Raw genomic sequence first — 18034 nt, forward strand, 5'->3', positions numbered from 1 at the left:
AGTGTTGCCACTCCACTTGGACCCTGGCTGTTTCCTTTTTTTATTTTATTTTTTAAACCAGAAGTCGTCGTCTAAGTCCAAGCGAGTTTGACGCAGCCGCACAGCAAACTCGTCTTCAACCTGCCGACCACTGCAGCATCCTCATCGTCATCGCTTCATCTTAAGGAAAGTAACACGGGAACACAAAACGATCGAACCGCGGAACCAGGTGATTTACAGATTTCTTTTTTTTTTTTTTTTACTCAGAAATGCATTATTTAAGCTTCTTCCGGCGACAAATCGTCCTCGTTTTATACAATTGCATCCAGATGAAACGTTATGACGGGCAAAAAAGAAAGAAAATATTGGACATATGGATATTCAACAAATTGAGCATGTTGGCATTTAATGGAAGACATTCTGCGCTGTTTGTTGTCCTCGTGGAGAAAATGGCCTTCAATTGTGCATCCCGGCCAACGCCTTCACAACCGACAGCAGACGCAAACGGCGACAACCGGAGAGAAGTCGCCACATGTTTTTATTTTATCTTCTATTTTTTCTTTTTTTTTTTTTTTACTATTACATAAGAACGAATAATCACGTACGAATCAAAGCAGTGCTGCCGGGTAGGATCACGTACAAGAAAGAGGTTGTGAGGTTGAGTGCCTAAATGCGTGGACAGGGCGGCACATTGATTGAGGGGTGGGTGCGGGGCTATCACCCCCCCCCCCAAAAAAAAAAAAAAAAAAACCTCCCCGTTGTAAAATGGATTTCCAACCCAAAAAAAGAAGTACATTTTCCAATCATGTAATTTTGGGGGTGGGACGGTGGATCAGCTGGTAAAGCCTCACAGTTCCGAGGACCCGTGTTCGATTCCGGCGCCGCATGTGTGGAGTTTGCGTGTTCTCCCCGCACCCAAAAAACATGCAACATTAATTGGACTCTAAATTGCCCATTGGTGTGATTGTAAGTTCAGCTGTTTGTCTCCATGGGCCCTGCGATTGGCTGGCGACCAGTTCAGGGTGTTACCCCGCCTCCTGCCCGTTGGTAGCTGGGATAGGCTCCGGCATTCCCTGTGATCCTCATGAGGATAAGCGGCAAAGAAAATGCTTGGATGGATGTTTTAATTTTTCACATTTTTGCCAAACAGAGCATGCCGGTGTATACTTTGCTACGTACTCATCATGGGTGAGTCGCTTTCATGAGCGGTGGGGAATTAGTGTGCTTCCTAGTTCCAAATCTGTCCCCGAAGGCGAATGGCTTGGCAAAAAAAAAAAAAAAGTATCACTGCACCAAAAATAGCATGTATCTGACCCCAAAGACTGTCAAATCCTTAACTCACTCCTACATAGTTCCTTGACACCAAGATGCGACAAAATGGTGGCGAGGGTGACAGCTGGGATAGGCTCCGGCGACGCTCATGAGGATAAGCGGCAAAGAAAACGGCTGGATGGAAGTAATTTCGGTACTCGAGAGCGCTCGTCTGTGTTCCAGCTCAATCATGATGGAGAAATCAAGCAGCCAGTACGACTCGTTCCTGTTCTGGAGGCAGCCCATCCCGGCGCTGGATCCGTCCGAGCTCGAGGATCTCGGACTCCTCGACGGTCCTCGGTACCCAGCCAAAGACAAGCTGACCGGATGTGATGAACAAGTGAGTATAGCGCCTGAGAGCGGCGTTTCACATATTAAGACATGAGAGAACAATCTTAAATCTTAAACTTTAATAAATCTATATCTTTGTTGTCATATGTGTTCAGGGATCGGGAAAAAAAATGTATTTTGTACATAGTTTCCACAATTGATCCGTTATCTGAATAATTTTTATGACAAATATTGGAAACACCCAAAAAAATTACAAATAAATAGGAAAAAACTTTCAGGCCCTATTAAAAAAAAAACTGTTGCCATGTAGCGGAATAGAATTTAAATATTTTTCCTGGTGTCATTTATAGCTAGCATTCAAAAAGTAGCAAATATACATTATTGGAAGTAAACAATTTTTTAATACATTTTAAAGAAGCTGGGTAATTGCTCATAACATCCCCGATGAGCTCTCATGACACGCTAAAGTGGTCATGAATACGTCAGAGGTCGAAGGTCACGCGTGTTCACGATGACGCGTCACGTGCAGGAGCTGAGCGAGTTCTCGTCCTTCAACTACTGGAGGGACCCCATCGGCGACGTTGACGCGCTGCTGGCCGACCTCAACCTGCTGCTCTGAGCCCCGCTCTCTGACCTCCGACCCCCACGTCAAGCATGCTTAGAAGATGGTGTGATGTCACTTAAACGTCGCTTTCAAAAACAGCAACTTCCGCTTTGAGGTTGAAAGGCCTAGCTCGTTTTTTTGCCTTTATGTTTTTAAATGAAAACCTAAGTTGCCATATTGATATATTTTAGGCCATGCTTGTGTATTTATTTCATGCTGCTGATAAGTTCTTTACTTTTTACAAAAACACATTTGCCTTCTGAATGTATGGAAACTAAAACTTTTATTTGCAAATGTCTTTATTAAATTAATTCATACCCTCATGTTTCATTCAATATGGACTCCTTCAAACATAAAAAAATGTACATTACATGGGTACTGACTACTATAAGGTACAGTAATATTAGAATCAGCTTTGTACATTTGTGAAAATTATCCATCTCCATGTGTTGCTTCACTCTTTGTGTTCCAATAACCAATTGCTAAAAGGGTTATAACATTGCCACAGAGATGGTACATGCTACTCGTTAATGGGGAAACACCACGAACAGGTTAAGTGTGGTCACTCATATCTCATGCCACCGTATACTTTTTAATATTGATCCTTTCAACAGTTTGTATCCCAAAGCATGCTGGGAGTTGTAGTTTACGCAGTTGGAGTGCAAACAGGGACACACAAAGGCACATCTGAATCAAACTTTTTATTCATTTTCAGACATGTGAAGTAAGAGCACAATCCAGACATGATAATAACGTTACAGAATTATTAAATAATTGTACATTACTGCTTTTTGGCCGTTTGCAACTAAAACAATATAAGATGGAGTTAATGTAATAACAGGAAGAGTTCCCACTGAGATCATGACTTGTCGAGTATGATTTAAACACCATGTTTTGGCCTTAAAATTTAAACATCTGGCTTTAATTTCATTTTTTTTTTAGGCGGGAGACAGCCACTTTAGCTTCCATCGTTTCTCTGAAGGGCAGTAACAAGACGCTGGTCTAAGTTCAGCGTAAGGAAAGGCCACTGTGTCCCATCCCAGTGATTGTACAAGCAAAACTGATCTGCAGTCAGCCTTTATACAAACGGAACCCCGCCCATCGAGCGGTAAACTTGTACGCCATATTGCTACACCCAAAAAATATGAAAAACACATTTTAGGGAACTACTGACTACCACGTGTCACTAAGTTAGGGTTGAGTCACTTAACAGACCATAAAGGGACTTAAGTACAAAGGAGGTAAGTCATGTCTAAAGTCACTTGCTAACAGTATGGATGCTACGGCTAAAAGCTAGCGAGTCCATTCAAGTTAAACAAAGTTGGCATCCATACTTCCTTGCCAGGAGTTTCAAAATATAATTGGACGTGGAGCGCGCACATTACTCACGCATCGTTCATATATAGTAACTGATGACTAAAAACTACTGTAAGTTGGGTATTTGAAACGTGTAAGGTGCATGTGGTTTGGGCATAGTTTGACGCCGTAACGTTAGAATTCGAATCCAATTCTAGCTCTTATTTTGGATGTTACGCTCATAACATCCGGACATGTCCCAGCCGTCTTTCTTACTTTGGCCAGTAAACAATTTGGCGGAGTCAAGCATGCGGCGGTGGCGTCTAAAGCTCAACATTTTGAGAAGTAACGATTAATCAATGCACGTCGTTGATCACGCAGTACTCGGCACGAAGAATTGATCGCGCACAAAACCCCCCGCACGCGCAGCGGATTGTTGCCTTTAGCTCGCTAGCTTGCTAACGTTAGCAGACAACGGCCGCCCTGTGGCTGCCAACAAACCTGAACGCGGTAGGTGGCTTCATTTTCTCTCCCGAAGGATAAAAAAAATACATTTCTCTTCGTATTTAGCCAGTATCGTCTCCCTAGATGACGTCGTTTTGAAAGCCTCGCCAGAAAACGTCCCCAAAGCGCTCGGAAGCTCCACGCTCGAAGAAAAGCTAGTTAACCGGATGTGGAAGTAGTTTTTTTTCTGGCGAGGTAAAATAGGAAATTTCTGTCTGACTTCCCCCGGAAAACCAACAACTTTATATCAAACGGTTTCCTGTCCGTCGTACGGGGCCCGTGTAGAGTTATATAAACGGAAAAATGGTTATTTGGAAATAACGAGTACGGAGGGGGAGACGTGGCACATGGCGGTGGACTCTTTTCGGTCCACCGAGCGCGTAAAATGGCTCCTCGGCCGGGCCAGAATAAGCTTCGTCTTTCGTCGATGCTCAACATGGTGGAGCGGCGGCTTCCGTTATCGGACACGCCGCCACCCGATTAGCTTCGTTGCTAACTTTTTCACTTCAAAGTTACTTTTCCCTTTCTGCCTCTCCCTCTGATATCTTTGGTCAGGTTACCTAATTTTTCTTTGTGGCCGTGTGACAGCATAGCTTGTTGATGTTTGTTCTACTCTCTCTCTCTCTCTATATATATATATATATATGTGTGTGTTTTTATGAAACTTTCCCCACACTTTGATTCAAAATTACATAGCGGCCGAATCCCACCAGATGGCGCTGTTCGTTTAATAAGAACGTTCCAAATGGTGAAATTGTGCGAACGAGTGACTGCATTAAAACATTCAAAAGTTCCCGCATATTTAAAACGGTGACAACAGTTTTTAAACATGTTAAATATTTTTGGAACACCTCCAAATATTGACGTATAAAAGGTAAGGAAATACTGGACAGTATTCATTTATCTGGATTTTTTTTTTCACGTTCAGTATTTATTAAAATGACTGGTAATTGATAACCAAATTGATCAAAAGCTTTTTTTTTTTTAAATGTCTATTTGTTAATTGTAAAATTGTCCAAATCAACAATAGTAGAGAACAGAAGTAAATATCCCATGATTTCTGTTTTTCACGAAAGGAGAATTTTTGTTGCTCTCAATTATAATAAGACATTTGCAAACATCTTTACAAACATAGATCCACGTCAATATCAGTTTTGTTTTTGGTCGTGCGCGTCAGATGTCATTGGTGGACTTGGGCAAGCGTCTGCTGGAGGCGGCGCGCAAAGGTCTGGACGACGAGGTTAGGAACCTGATGGCCAACGGCGCTCCGTTCACCACCGACTGGGTGAGTCGCCGCCCCCGGGCGGTCGAGTTTTTCCACGTGCACCGCCGTTGACCTCACGAGCCCCTCCCCCCTTCCCCTCACGCAGCTGGGGACGTCCCCCCTCCACCTGGCCGCCCAGCACGGCCACTACTCCACCGCCGACGTCCTGCTGCGGGCGGGCGTCAGCCGCGACGCGCGCACCAAAGTGGACCGGACGCCTCTGCACATGGCCGCCGCCGAGGGGCACACCATCATCGTGGAGCTGCTCGTCAGGGTGAGCGGTCGCGTTCTCCGCTCGGAGCTTCGCGGGTGCCTTGTTGCCAATATTGGGGGCAAAAAACCAACAAAATAAAAGCAGATCCTCGATCTATACTGTAGTCTCGATCCTCTGCTTAGAACGACTAATAGTAGTGCCGCACTGATGAGCTCGGCGAGAAGTTGAGACGTTATGAACAGGATTGCCTCGAACTCGCGTGGGGTTCGCTGTAACGCGTGCGACGCAAATTTTAGCCGTTCTACGCCAAAATGAATATGATTGTGAGTCGAGCAGGCTCACTCGCACTCCTCTTGCCACTTGTCTCGCCTCCAGAGCGGCGCCGACATCAACGCCAAAGACATGCTGAAGATGACGGCGCTGCACTGGGCGGCGCAGCACGGCCACCACGGCGTGGTGGAGACGCTCATCAAGCACGGCGCCGACGTGCACGCGCTCAGCAAGTTCGACAAGACGCCCCTGGACATCGCCGTCGACATCCAGAACACGGAACTCATGCTGTTGCTGCAGGTCGGCCAGGCACCCCCGGGTCAATTTTGGACTCACCGCGTGACAAAGTCCTGCGAGTACCCCCGTTTTGTGTATATTTGTGTATTTGTATATTTAGGAGGGCATGCAGAACCAAGTGAATATGAACCAGGTGAGCATGAACGTGGAGTCCAGCAACAGCAGCAACCAGCCGCAGTTCATCATCCAGGGCATTCCGTCCATTCAGGGAGGGGTTGTCAACCTGGCGGACTTGCTCAACAAGGCCAGCATGGGTACTTATCCACACACACGCTTCAGAATTCAGTACAGCGGTGCCTGGAGATGCCGAACCCGCAAGCAAGCGTTGGCGAAGCCCGCTAGGCGGTGCCAGTGGGCTCGACTCGCTGCGTAACAAGCAGCGGATTGGCGTCGTCAAAAAGGAGGCTTCTGGGTCTTTACCGCCGGTGTAGGTTGAAATGTATCCCAGAACTAAACGTGTAATCATATTTAAAACAACCAAGTCGTGATAACCGAATAGAGTGGTGCCTCGGTTCTCGAACGCAATCCGTTGCTGGAGGCCGGTTGAAAACTTTTCCCCATTGCAATGAATGGAAAATCAATTAATGCGTTCCAAGCCTAAAACAAGTTTTTTTTTTTAAAGCTTTTCCTGATAATAAAACTGCATAGTAGAAATACATGGATATCATTAAATCATTTAAGAAATATATTTATTTTTGGGGACGGCATGGTGGATCAGCTGGTAAAGCGATGGCCTCACAGTTCTGAGGACCCGGGTTTGATCCCGGACCCGCCTGCGCGGCGTTTGCACGTTCTCCCCGTGCCGGTGTGGGTTTTCTCCAGGCGCTCCGGTTTCCTCCCACGTCCCAAAAACATGCAACATTAATTGGACACTAAATTGCCCCCAGGTGTGATTGTGCGTGTGATTGGTTGTTTGTCTCGATGTGCCCTGCGATTGGCTGGCGACCAGTTCAGGGTGTGCCCCGCCTCCCGCCCGTTTGACAGCTGGGATAGGCTCCAGTACTCCCCGGGACCTTCGTGAGGATAAGCGGCTAAGAAAATAGATGGATAGATAAATTGTATAATACACAAATGCAATGAATAATGATGGTTTGTATTTTTTTTTTTTTTTTTTTTTTGTCTTTCAGGAGAAACTGAGGAAGCGATGGCCGCCAACGCTCTGGACAGCAATATCCAGCACACGGCCGTTGTGAACGAGGGAGGTCAGCGGGTCATCACCATAGTAACGGACCAACACGGCAACCTGCAGACCACCGGGGGGATGTCGCAGCCGTTCTTTGTCACCATGCAGCACGGACAGCAAAGTACGGCACGCACGCTAGCTTGGCGCGGCTCGAAACTTAGCGGGGAGTCCGGCGGACTCGTTTTTGCCGCAGTAACGCGAGGCTTGAATGTTAATAGTCAAGAGTTCTTCGGAACTTGCGCGTTGTCTGACCCGAGCCCGTCTGTGGTGCGCAGTGCTGGCGGTGCCCGCCAACACCGTGACCGAGGAGGTGGTGGCCGAGGAGTCGCAGGCGCCGCCCTCCAGGAAGAGAAAGTTGGAGGTGGCCAATAATCACAACGACGCAGGAGAGACGGTAGGTGGACACTTATTGTTATGACCTCCCTAAGTTTACACGTGAAAACGAAAATAAAAAATACACTTTTGTCAATAAACGCGATCGATTCCCTAACCTATGTCAGTGATTATCAATTGTATAAATTTTGACTTATATGGTCCGAGACTCTACAATACAAAATTGTTTTCTCGGTTTTTATCTTGGCCATAAAATGCCCGCTACGGTACAAAGTTATTGTAAATACATGCAAAAAATAGCAGGAAAATGTTTTAAGGCGGGGCGGCACGGTGGCTCAGCTGGTAAAGCGTTGACCTCACAGTTCTGAGGACCCGGGTTCGATGCCCGCCTGTGTGGAGTTTGCGGCTGTTTGTCTGCATGTGCCCTGCGATTGGCTGGCGACCAGTTCAGGGTGTAACCCCGCCTCCTGCCCGTTGACAGTCGGGACAGGGTCCGGCACTCCCCGCGACCCTCGTAAGGATAAGCGGCAAAGGAAATGGATGGATGGATGTTTTAAGGTTTCACATTTTATCCAAACGAAGCACGCCGGTGTACTTTGCTACATTGACTTACTTTATGCATCATAGGCGAGTCGCATTCATGAGCTGTGGGGAATTAGTGGGCTCCCTAGTTCCAAATTTGTCCCCAAAGGCGAATGGCTTGCCAAAAAAAAAAAACAAAAGTATTTCTGCACCAAAAATATGACTCCAAAGACTGTAAAATCCTTAACTCTCTTCTGCATAGTTCCTTGACACCAAAATGCCACAAGAAGGTGGGTAAAACACTATTTGTTGTCTAAACGAAACTCCTCAGTCAACGTCAACATAGTTCCTTGACTCCAAGATGCGACAAAATGGTGGCAAAACACAATGCTGTCTTAATGCAAGTCACTTGACTCCCAAGATGCCACAAAATGGCCACAAAGCACTACTTATGTCTAAATGAAGCTCCTCGACCTACCTCAACATAGTTCTTTTGACGCCAAGATTCTGCATATAGTGTTAATGTCATATTTTTCCCTTTGGCCCTTGCATATTTGATGAAATTTGTCGTTGCCGCTTGTGGCGCGCAGGAGCTGCTGCAGAGGCAGCTGCAGGAGGCCAAAAGGAAGGCCCAGGAGTACCGGCAGCAGCTGATGCGCAAGGAGCAGGAGGCCGAGGAGTACCGCATCAAACTGGAGGCCATGGCCCAGAGCCAGGCGGGCACCGGCGCCAACGTCAGCCCCGAGGAGGTGGTGGGCGGCGAGGAGGACGAGGCGGTCGCGGCGGTCGGCGTGGTGGAGGACGAGGGCGAAATGGTCGTGCTGCAGGAGGGCGGCATCATCATGGAGGGCGACGGGGGCCGCGTCACGCTGCTGGAGACGGGGGGAGAGCCCGCGGGCGCCGGCTCGTAACCCAACCCCAAAGAGACCTCGGGAAGATGTCCGAACACGGGACTGACGCGGCGCCCGCCGTCTTTCCTGCGGTTTTTCGTCCGAAACGGCGTCGCGTTAAACCACATGAGGTCGTTGGTGGCGCTAGGTTTCCTCTTCCTGCTTCCTTTTGTGTTGCTGTTAACTTCCTCTTTTTTTTTTTTTTTTTTTTTTTTGTCACTTACTCCATTCTTGGGAAGGTTTCGGGCATACAAGTACCACACTCTGATTGACATAATGCGTGTTTGCTATTATTAATAAGTGAATATCACAACAATTCGTTCAAATGCGTCACGTGCAAACCTCAGTTTTCTCCATTCAGGCGCGTTAACATTTCAAACTCTGGTTATTACACGTTAGTAGCCGTAAACACCGAAAACAAAGCGACGCGTTTCTACTTTTTAATGACATTTTTCTTCATAATAATAATAATTGATGACGACAATACCGTGCCACACTACTTTGCCAAACCGACCGTGGGTGACGTTTCCCAAATCCCGCACGCCACTTTCTGACGATTAAATGAAAATTATTCTCGTTATTGTGCAAATATTGACAACCATCTCAGACGATGTTGCAGTTATTGAACGCGGTCGATCTGGACTGGTCGACTGCTGGTGAGGATTTTTTTTTTTTTATGTTGTCCTTAATACATTTTACATTTTCAACATTTTGGTTCCCTGGAGTTGAAGCCTTTGTGTGTGTGTGTGTGTGTGTGTGTGTGTGTGTGTGTGTGTGTGTGAAATGTGCTGCAAATTTCATATTTAGTCCTTCCAAGACTATTTTCCTCATGTTATGTGAATTGAGTGTGACATTATTTTTTTTTCTAAACTGCAACCTTTTTCTATGTACATAAAAAGTTGTATTTTTTTAACTGTACCTGAACGCTTCACCATGTTTGATGACAGCAAATGCTAATCTGATGAATATAAACAACTTGTTTACTTCATTGTCTTCTTACTGAATAATGTACCAGTCACCAAAAAAGGTATCGTCAGTAAGCACAGAGCAGTAATTGAAGTCGTTTTATTGTATCAATAATGTGACAATATAGTGAACTATTTACACGTAATCGTGGATCTTGTTGGATTGACGGCTTGTTCATCCAATCAGAGAGAGGGTTCAAACGAGCGCCATTTTAGTCCCGCCTACGTCCAATTCGTGGTGTTTTCTATCGAATTTATTGCCGTTTTTCAGCCTTCATCCGCGTGGTCTCGAATATAAAGTCATTTTTCCATCAGGATGGCTCGGATTTTCCTTAAAAAATTTGATTAAAAATGATTATTTGTTGGGCAAACAACAGTCGGGCTACGCAGCCAGTTGGTTCGTTTGGGAGCAGGCCTCCCCGCTCTTCGGATTAACCTAGCTCACGGTGGATTGACGCGTCTCCCGTCCAATGAGCGTCCGGGCCGAGGCGCGCAGCCAACCGGGTGAAACGGTAGGCGGGACCGGCGCGGAGGGGGCAGGACGCGAGGTATCATGGAGGATCAGTGAGCAAACTGTGGCCAGCAGCGACGAGCAAGCCACGCTCTTGTCCCGCGAACGTTCTTCCCACTTTAAGCGCCCGATTTGCACCCCCTCGTCGCCGCAGAGTAAAAATATTTCGCGATGGACATGAAGAAGAGGATCACGGTGGAGCTGCGGAATCGAGACCCGGCGGAGGTGAGTGGCCGGCCGCCGCTCGGGATGATGAGCGAGCGAGGTGGGGTGGGCGGTGGGGGGGAAGCGGACCGAGCGAGTCGGCCACTCCGCGTCGGGGAGTCCGCCTCGAAGCGGCCGCACTCCGCCCGCCGACTTCGCTTTCACACACTCGCCCTCGCGTGGTGAGCTCGCACCGGCGACCAGCGAAGCCCAAAGCCCGCTTGACGTGGAGGCGTCGGCGGCTCGCTTCCCTCGCTGCGTCCGCCCGCCCCTCCTCCTCCTCCATCAAGCGTCTCTTCGTCTTTATCCCCAATCGCGACTAAATGCTTCTTCAACCAACAACTTTTTAATCACCATCTTTTTGTTGTTGCCTCGATTAAAAGTAAACAAAATGGAATTAGAACAAAAAAAAAAAAAAAAAAAAAAACCTCGCGGGGTCAACATCTGCCGTCTTCCGTCAGGCAACCCACGACGACATTTTAAAGTCGGACGCGACCATTTTGTATGCGCGGTTGTCGGGAGCTTCCAAAGTCGAGCGCGGAGCACATTGGTGACCTTTAGGGACGCGCGTGGCCGAGCGAGGCCAGTCCCCCGCGACATTTTGAAAGCTTGGGCGAGTGACGCCGCTCGAGTAACCCCCTAAAAATGTTTTATTGGAGACAACGACAAACGTGACCGCATTTGACTTGACCGAGTAACGAGCACGATACTGATACTTGTGCCCCCCCCCCTCAACGTGACGCTCGCGACTCAAAATGGAGGAAAGTTACTCGTCTATGGCGGATTAACGCGCTCCACTTCCGACCGACTAAAAGTGCCCGCCAGCGCGTCAAGCTCGCCGCCCGGCCTCTCCCCCGTCGCGTCGCCGAGCGTTTGCCACCGTCGGAGGTTCGAGTCGCGAGCGGCCTCGACTCGGTCCGACTCTGCGACCTCCTCGTGGCGTCGTCCTCTTTTATGGGGCAGACATTTTGTTAGGGTGCGCGTGCGCGCGGCGCGGTTATATAAGCCCCCCCCCGCCCCCCAAACTGGCCTTGGCGCGTGCACGCACGCACACAAAAGGACGGTGGCGTCTTTTCCCGATTGGGGGAAGCCGTCGGCACGTGCGCGCGCACGTCGATAATGGTCGCCGTTTATGTGTACCCTTGTGCACGCGCACAAAGTAACGACGAAGGAAATCAAGTAGAATGAAGAAAAATTGACCCCGTACAGCTTTATAATGATTAATAAACTATAAATGACAAGTAAATATAGGGAAAAAATAGTATGTTCATATATATATATAATTAATTTTAGTTTTATAGGAGTCATAGTGCAGTCAAGGTCACTTTACAAACACTACAAATGAATCAACCAATACAATAATGACAGAATTTGAAAGATTAATAAATGTGGAAATGGTAGTGCGTTTTAAAGGGGGGGGGGCAGAGGGGACACGAGGCGACATGAAGCAGGTCAGCAAGATTGTTTATGGCCTCGAAAGTGCGCATCGATATTTTATATTGGTACCCGGTGGAGTAGTTGATTTGGGGGGATGCCGTTGATGTTGGGGGGGGGGTGGAAGTAAGACCTGTCGAGGACTCTCAACATGAGGGGAGGGGGAAAAACCAGAATGATCAGGGGAAAAAAAAAACATTTTGGCAAGCATGGATTTGTTATCATGCAAACTGTGCATGTGTATGTGAATAAATATATGCCTGTTTTGATATGTATGTATATATCTATGCACACACACACACACACACGTATACACAACAAATACTTCAACAAATCTCACTCTGACAGAGGCCCAAAATAGTTACCCCTTATATATGCGCATTTAGGGCTATCTTGATTATTGCAAGCTTTAAATCCTTGCAGAAAAAAAATCAATAAAATGAAAATATTGCAGCTAATGCACCCTTGAGTGGTGACTTCACTTTTGCGGTCTGAACGCCTGTTGTGCTGCCCCCTGGTGGCGAAGGTGGGGACGCCCAGAAGCAGAAGCACAATAAATTGAATTGAAGCATGCACGTATATCCATCCATCCATCCGCTTATCCTCACGAGGGTCGCAGGGAGCGCCAGGGCCTATCCCAGCTGTCAACGGGCAGGAGGTGGGGCACACCCTGAACAGGTCGCCAGCCGATCGCAGGGCACATGGAGACAAACAGCTGCACTCACCGTCGCACCGAGGAGCAATTCAGAGTGTCCAATTAATCCATCCATCCCTTTTCTTTGTCGCTCATCCTCACGAGGGTCGCGGGGAGCGCCGGAGCCTTTCCCAGCTGTCAACGAGCAGGAGGCGGGGTACACCCTGAACTGGTCGCCAGCCAATCGCAGGGCACATCGAGACAAACAGGCGTGCTCACAAATCACACCTTGGGGCAATTTAGAGTGTCCAATTAATCCATCCATCCATTTTCTTTGCCGCTCATCTTCACGAGGGTCAACGGGGAGTGTTGGACCTATTCCAGCTGTCAACGGGCAGGAGGCGGGGTACTCCGTGAACTGGTCGCCAGCCAATCGCAGGGCACATCGAGTCAAAACAGTTGCGCTCACAAAACACACCTCGGGCCAATTGAGTGTCCCCAATTAATGTCGCGTGTTTTTGGGATGTGGGAGGAGAAAACCCACGCCGGCACGGGGAGAACATGCAAACTCCACACAGGTGGGTCGGGATCGAACCCGGCCGGGCCCGTATAGAACTGTGGAGCCATTGCTTTTACCAACTGATCCACCGTGCAATCCTGCACATATATTGTTAAAAAAAAAAAAAAAAGGGAACAAATATATGCCAATGAAGTACACGGTGTTTGTGTGTCAGGTGGCTGAGATGGTGGTGGACAACAGCCCCTCTTTGAGCGGGGAAGTGGAAGGTCTCTCGGACAAGTTTGTGGAGCTGGAGGTCCTCAGGATGGTCAACGTGGGTCTGCATTCGCTGGCCAAGCTGCCCTCGCTGCCCAAACTCCGCAAGGTGACGCAAGCACACAATCGTCCAAACGTGCCGGGGTGTACGCAGAAATCCTTTACCCGCGTGCTTCTCGACGTTCCCCTTCGCAGCTGGAGCTGAGCGAAAACAACCTGTCGGGTTCTTTCGAGACCTTGTCGGAAAAATGCCCCAACCTGATCTACCTCAACCTGAGCAGCAACAAGATTAAGGAGCTGAGCAACGTGGAGGCGCTGGTCGGTCATGACGCTCCGTGGAATCATTTCTCAATGATTTATTATCATGTTGACTGAGGGGCTGAGCTAATGGTCCCCGTGTGCTAACGGTTACAGCAAAACCTGAAGAAACTTCAGAGTCTCGACCTGCTGAACTGCGAGATCACGTCGCTAAAGGATTACCGGGACAGCGTGTTCGAGCTCCTGCCGCAGGTCACCTACCTGGACGGCTTCGACCAGGAGGAAAACGAGGCGCCCGACTCGGAGGTGGACGAGGAAGGTGAGGAAAGGCGACGGTTTGCGTCCAAGTGAGACCGCGACGATCGTGACAACCCCCCCGCTCCCCGTTTTGTCGGGGCCGCAGACGAGGACGGCGACGACGGCGCGGGCCCGACGGGCGACTACGACGACGAGGACGACGAAGACGACGACGACGAGGACGGCTCGGAGGGAGGAGAGGTGGGGCTGAGCGTTCGCGGGAAGAGGGCCACGCATCAGGTGGGCAGCGCCGGCCTTCGGGGCCCGCCGGCCTCGGGCGCCCCCCCCCCCACTCCTCCCAGCATGCACCTGTGCTCAGGCGGCAGAGAACGGGACCCTCGGGCCGGATTTCCAAATTGCTCCCTAGCCGCTTAAAAAAATTAAAAAAAAAAAAAAAATCCTGTTGTGATGAGTCGGGGATGATGAATGATTGCGTTCGGAATCATTTGTCATTGTCCACTCTGTAATCACTACAACCATATTTTTTGTGGGACTATCTAGGTAATTTAAAAAAATAAATAAATCATATTAGGGAGTAGGGAGCGAGTACATTTTTAAGTTAAGCCTCCATTTGATGCGCAGGCTCCTCATTGGCTCACATGCTGCCAATCAATTGGAGTAAGACCCGCCTCCCTGAGGCCACAGAACCAATGGGGCTCTTCTGGCCTCCAGCTCAAACCCGATTGGTCATTAAAGGGAGGTCTTCTCTGCCGCCTCTGACCTTCGACCCCTGAGCTCGACTATGTCTGTTAAACAAGTATCGATCTTCAAAAGATTGATCGAAAAGTATGAAAAGTAAAGTTCCAGAAAATATCGACCAGTCAAGTGTTGAAGGACTGCTCGTGATAGTGTTTATAATCAAAGTGGTGTACTGTCAAAGTTTACATCATCAAAGTATCGATTGTAAAAAGTATTTTGTCGGCCCTACATTGGGCTAGTTTGACACGTCGCCGTATCACCACACGTGTCAAAAAGGAAGCTCTTTGATCGTAATTGCCGGCCTACAGAGCGCACCTGGTTATAAGCCTCACCCGATACATTTTTAAAGGAAATACTATTTGGTACGTACATACGCCGCAAGTGCCTACATTGAAACACGAGATATTTACAAAGAAAGGCGGTACACAGAGAGTTTTAACACTATCCCCGCTGCGTTAACGCTAGCGTCGTGCTAACAGGGCTGGTTTTAAAAAAAAAACAACAAAAAAAAAAACAGTAAAAATCACTGAGATGCGTCGGTCACGCACGAATGGCACGCTAACAGGGCCGGACCGCTAAAAGTCACTTCCTGTGCACAAACATTCCACCAGTCTCTCACTTACCATTTCCGCTGGAGTGCCCCCTTGTGGCCGTTAAAAAAAAATGCACAATAGCTGCACTAATGCATAAACCGCAGCATTGAAAGTGTTTAAAAAAAAAAAAAATGGTCCCGGCTGATTGGCCGGAAATTACAGTACGTCACTACGCTGGTTGAAAATTTATGTATGGAAAGTACGAGAGGTATCTGTAATGGGTATCGTTAGTACTCGAGTAAATGTGGGGTGTTGAACGTCCCTAGTAAAAAAAAAATAATAAAAAATAAAATATAAACATGACCGATCGGGAAGAGAAAAGTAATGCCCAAAGTATTGACTGGTTATGTTTTCATCATAAAAGTAGTAATCGTGAAAGTATCCACATTGAAGGTAACTGAAATGAGCTCCGGTGGTCGTCACGGTCACGCTGATGTAGAATCCTCAATATTGTGCGTTTGTGTGTGTACTAAATTGTACGTACGCGCGCTAACTTTTTCCCGCCTGCGCTCAGGAGGACGACGACGACGACGAGGATGACGATTACGGCGAGGAGGAGGAGGAGGATGGTGAGTTGCGGGCACCAGTCGCCCCACCGCCGCCGACCAATCGCTCAATCAATCATGTCGCCCGTCTTGCCGCAGGCGAGCGAGCGGACGCTCAGGGACAAAAGAGGAAGAGAGACGCGGAGGACGACGGCGAGGACGACGAAGACGACGACGACGACGACTAGCCGCGCGGCGTGCGGGCGTGCGTGTGTGGGTGCGCGTGCGAGCGTGCGTGTCCCGTCCTATGCTAGGCGTCGTCCCCTCCGGCTCCGCCCTCGCCCCTCCCCCCCACTACTTTAAATCGGGTTGCAAAGGGAAGAAGAATTTCCATGGGAATCATGTCGGTGTCATATTCGAGGCAAATATCACATTTTTTTAGTTCAAAGCAGACGTCGGTGCAAAAATGCCGAACAGTGGTTTTATTGCTGTTTTTTTAAAATGTATTTATATTTAAATGGCAGCGTATTTAAAAGGTCGCCCGTAATTAAAAAAAAAATTATTTGCTTGCAGGGATAAACAAAAGCTCAGCTGAGATAAGTTCATAAGTTGAATCATGAATTGTACGTGCGAGGTGCAGCGGGTCACCGCATTTCGCAAATTCAACGATTTGATTTATTTTTCATTCATTGCAGGATTTTATTTTTTGGGGGGGTAAGACACACAAAAAAAAAAAAATGGTGAATTTTCCAGCAATAAACAATCCGTAAACAGTGGATAGGTTCACCAAAGTCCCAGGATTCCCCTTTTCTGCGACCAATCAGATAAGTTAACGACCTCTACGACACACAAGATGGCGGATTGGAAACCCATCAATTGCTGAATGGGTGAGTTTGCGAATGCCGAACCGGAAATGTAAACTCCGCTTGTGTGAATTCCCGCTGGTTCCCATGGAAACGTCGCAACTTTGCAAGCCGCCGCCGTCATTTTCCAAGCCACTTCCTCTTCGAAACGCGGCTGAGCTCCGTGACTGCCCCACGCAAGATGGCGGCCACGTTGGCCTTGGGATCTTTTTTTTTTTTTCTTCATCGAACTCGTCGGGACTCCTCAGCGATTTTCCGTTATGGCATCACCAACTTGGACTTTTTTTGTTTTTGAAGACTTTTTGAGCACAAAAAGTCATCTGATCTTTGAGGACTTTCCTTCCCCACCCCTCTTTGCCCCCACCCAACACAAACCAAAGTTGGCGTCATTACGAGCGCCTCCCTTCAGGATACCTTTTTGTGGTTGTGGATCAGGATCTTCTATCTCCATTTTAGCCCCCCCCCCCTGTGATCACATGACCATCCTGCCCACCTTTTTAAAAATATGCACGCCAACGGATGCTCCGCCTCTTCTTCTGATTGCCCCCCCCCCTGTGTGTGTTTTTGTTTTATTGTAGCTTTTTACACGCTCAGTGACTTTTTATTTAGATTTTTTTCTTCCTCTTCCCTCTCCGGTCAAGTGATGTGAAATATTCCAATAAAGTTAAGTCGCAGCGAAGCTTTGTGGGATAAGGGAAAAACCTTTTTAAAAGAAAAAATTGACTTAAAAAAAGCAATATTTCTAGATTTCTACAAAGATAAAGTTGCTTTTTTTCTTTTTTTTTATTTGGTGATTTGATTTAATTTGTTGGGCGGAAGCTTAACAGAAGCTCAGCAGCTATTTTTTGTTTTGTTTTTGTTTTTCCTTTTGTCACTGACAAAAATAAATGTGCGTGTTTGTGCGTGTGTGTGCGTGCGCTGCTTTAAACATTTATTAAAAAAACCATGAAATGTGTGTACATAAGTTTTTATGCTCTTCAGGTCTGATAGAAAATGGAAATAAAAGTCATGTAGTTGAATTTTGACGTGGCTTGACTCTGTTCGGTCAATGCTAATATTAGCAGTTAGCATGGGGAATCTCCACTTGGGGGCGCCAGTGAGCTTATTTTCTATCCTCTCTTGCTAACATTCTTTATACAGCGTACTCTATATTTGTTATATAAAATATAATTGTACAGTAGCACCTGTACTGTACACTGTGTAATAATTCAAGTGTTGTGAAATTTATCTCCAGCAAATGGCGTACACGTTGGACAGATTTGAGGTGATTTATTATTCATTACACCTGTGAAATGACGTCATCCTTAAAAAAAAAAAACAGAATTCGCTTCTGCCCTAGTTTGATTCATAATCATCAC

General features: G+C 47.5%; 3 protein-coding genes across 7 annotated transcripts; all 3 read left to right on the forward strand.

Annotated features, from left to right (window-relative positions):
* The first annotated feature begins 50 nt into the window (after window positions 1-50).
* Window positions 51-2508, forward strand: mllt11 (MLLT11 transcription factor 7 cofactor). Its single transcript, XM_061819506.1, has 3 exons — window positions 51-208; window positions 1474-1630; window positions 2111-2508. Exons 2-3 carry the CDS (start codon window positions 1481-1483, stop codon window positions 2198-2200), a joined length of 240 nt encoding a protein of 79 aa, XP_061675490.1. The 5' UTR covers window positions 51-208; window positions 1474-1480; the 3' UTR covers window positions 2201-2508.
* Window positions 2509-2964: 456 nt separating this feature from the next.
* Window positions 2965-9946, forward strand: gabpb2a (GA binding protein transcription factor subunit beta 2a). 4 transcript variants are annotated; one of them, XM_061819566.1, is made up of 9 exons: window positions 3438-3991; window positions 5163-5270; window positions 5356-5523; window positions 5839-6033; window positions 6131-6163; window positions 6239-6284; window positions 7158-7334; window positions 7489-7607; window positions 8659-9946. In XM_061819566.1, the coding sequence occupies exons 2-9, from the start codon at window positions 5163-5165 to the stop codon at window positions 8977-8979; spliced, it is 1167 nt and encodes a 388-aa protein (XP_061675550.1). In that variant the 5' UTR covers window positions 3438-3991; the 3' UTR covers window positions 8980-9946. The 4 variants fall into 4 exon arrangements, with proteins under 4 accessions (XP_061675542.1, XP_061675550.1, XP_061675525.1 ...); XM_061819558.1 differs by lacking the exon at window positions 3438-3991 and adding an exon at window positions 2965-3426 and having other exon boundaries at window positions 6131-6284; XM_061819541.1 differs by having other exon boundaries at window positions 3439-3991; window positions 6131-6284.
* Window positions 9947-10429: 483 nt separating this feature from the next.
* On the forward strand, window positions 10430-17631 carry anp32e (acidic (leucine-rich) nuclear phosphoprotein 32 family, member E). 2 transcript variants are annotated; one of them, XM_061819582.1, is made up of 7 exons: window positions 10430-10659; window positions 13441-13590; window positions 13677-13799; window positions 13896-14058; window positions 14143-14237; window positions 15843-15897; window positions 15973-17631. In XM_061819582.1, the coding sequence occupies exons 1-7, from the start codon at window positions 10606-10608 to the stop codon at window positions 16059-16061; spliced, it is 729 nt and encodes a 242-aa protein (XP_061675566.1). In that variant the 5' UTR covers window positions 10430-10605; the 3' UTR covers window positions 16062-17631. The 2 variants fall into 2 exon arrangements, with proteins under 2 accessions (XP_061675566.1, XP_061675561.1); XM_061819577.1 differs by having other exon boundaries at window positions 10432-10659; window positions 14143-14276.
* The last annotated feature ends 403 nt before the right edge of the window (window positions 17632-18034 follow it).

The sequence above is a fragment of the Syngnathoides biaculeatus genome, chromosome 1 (assembly GCF_019802595.1).
Source record: "Syngnathoides biaculeatus isolate LvHL_M chromosome 1, ASM1980259v1, whole genome shotgun sequence".
In the NCBI taxonomy this organism is placed as follows: Eukaryota; Metazoa; Chordata; class Actinopteri; order Syngnathiformes; family Syngnathidae; genus Syngnathoides; species Syngnathoides biaculeatus.

What these genes read in the sequence shown, in the direction of transcription:
- mllt11 (XM_061819506.1), top strand. Translation starts at nt 1,481, where the DNA reads ATGATGGAGAAATCAAGCAGCCAGTACGACTCGTTCCTGTTCTGGAGG. An exon ending in TGACCGGATGTGATGAACAA is followed by an intron (nt 1,631 to 2,110) that starts GTGAGTATAGCG and finishes CGTCACGTGCAG; the next exon opens with GAGCTGAGCGAGTTCTCGTC.
- gabpb2a (XM_061819558.1), top strand. Translation starts at nt 5,163, where the DNA reads ATGTCATTGGTGGACTTGGGCAAGCGTCTGCTGGAGGCGGCGCGCAAA. An exon ending in AACTCATGCTGTTGCTGCAG is followed by an intron (nt 6,034 to 6,130) that starts GTCGGCCAGGCA and finishes TTGTATATTTAG; the next exon opens with GAGGGCATGCAGAACCAAGT. An exon ending in GCTCAACAAGGCCAGCATGG is followed by an intron (nt 6,285 to 7,157) that starts GTACTTATCCAC and finishes TTTGTCTTTCAG; the next exon opens with GAGAAACTGAGGAAGCGATG.
- anp32e (XM_061819577.1), top strand. Translation starts at nt 10,606, where the DNA reads ATGGACATGAAGAAGAGGATCACGGTGGAGCTGCGGAATCGAGACCCG. An exon ending in TGAGCAACGTGGAGGCGCTG is followed by an intron (nt 13,800 to 13,895) that starts GTCGGTCATGAC and finishes TAACGGTTACAG; the next exon opens with CAAAACCTGAAGAAACTTCA. An exon ending in CTCGGAGGTGGACGAGGAAG is followed by an intron (nt 14,059 to 14,142) that starts GTGAGGAAAGGC and finishes TCGGGGCCGCAG; the next exon opens with ACGAGGACGGCGACGACGGC.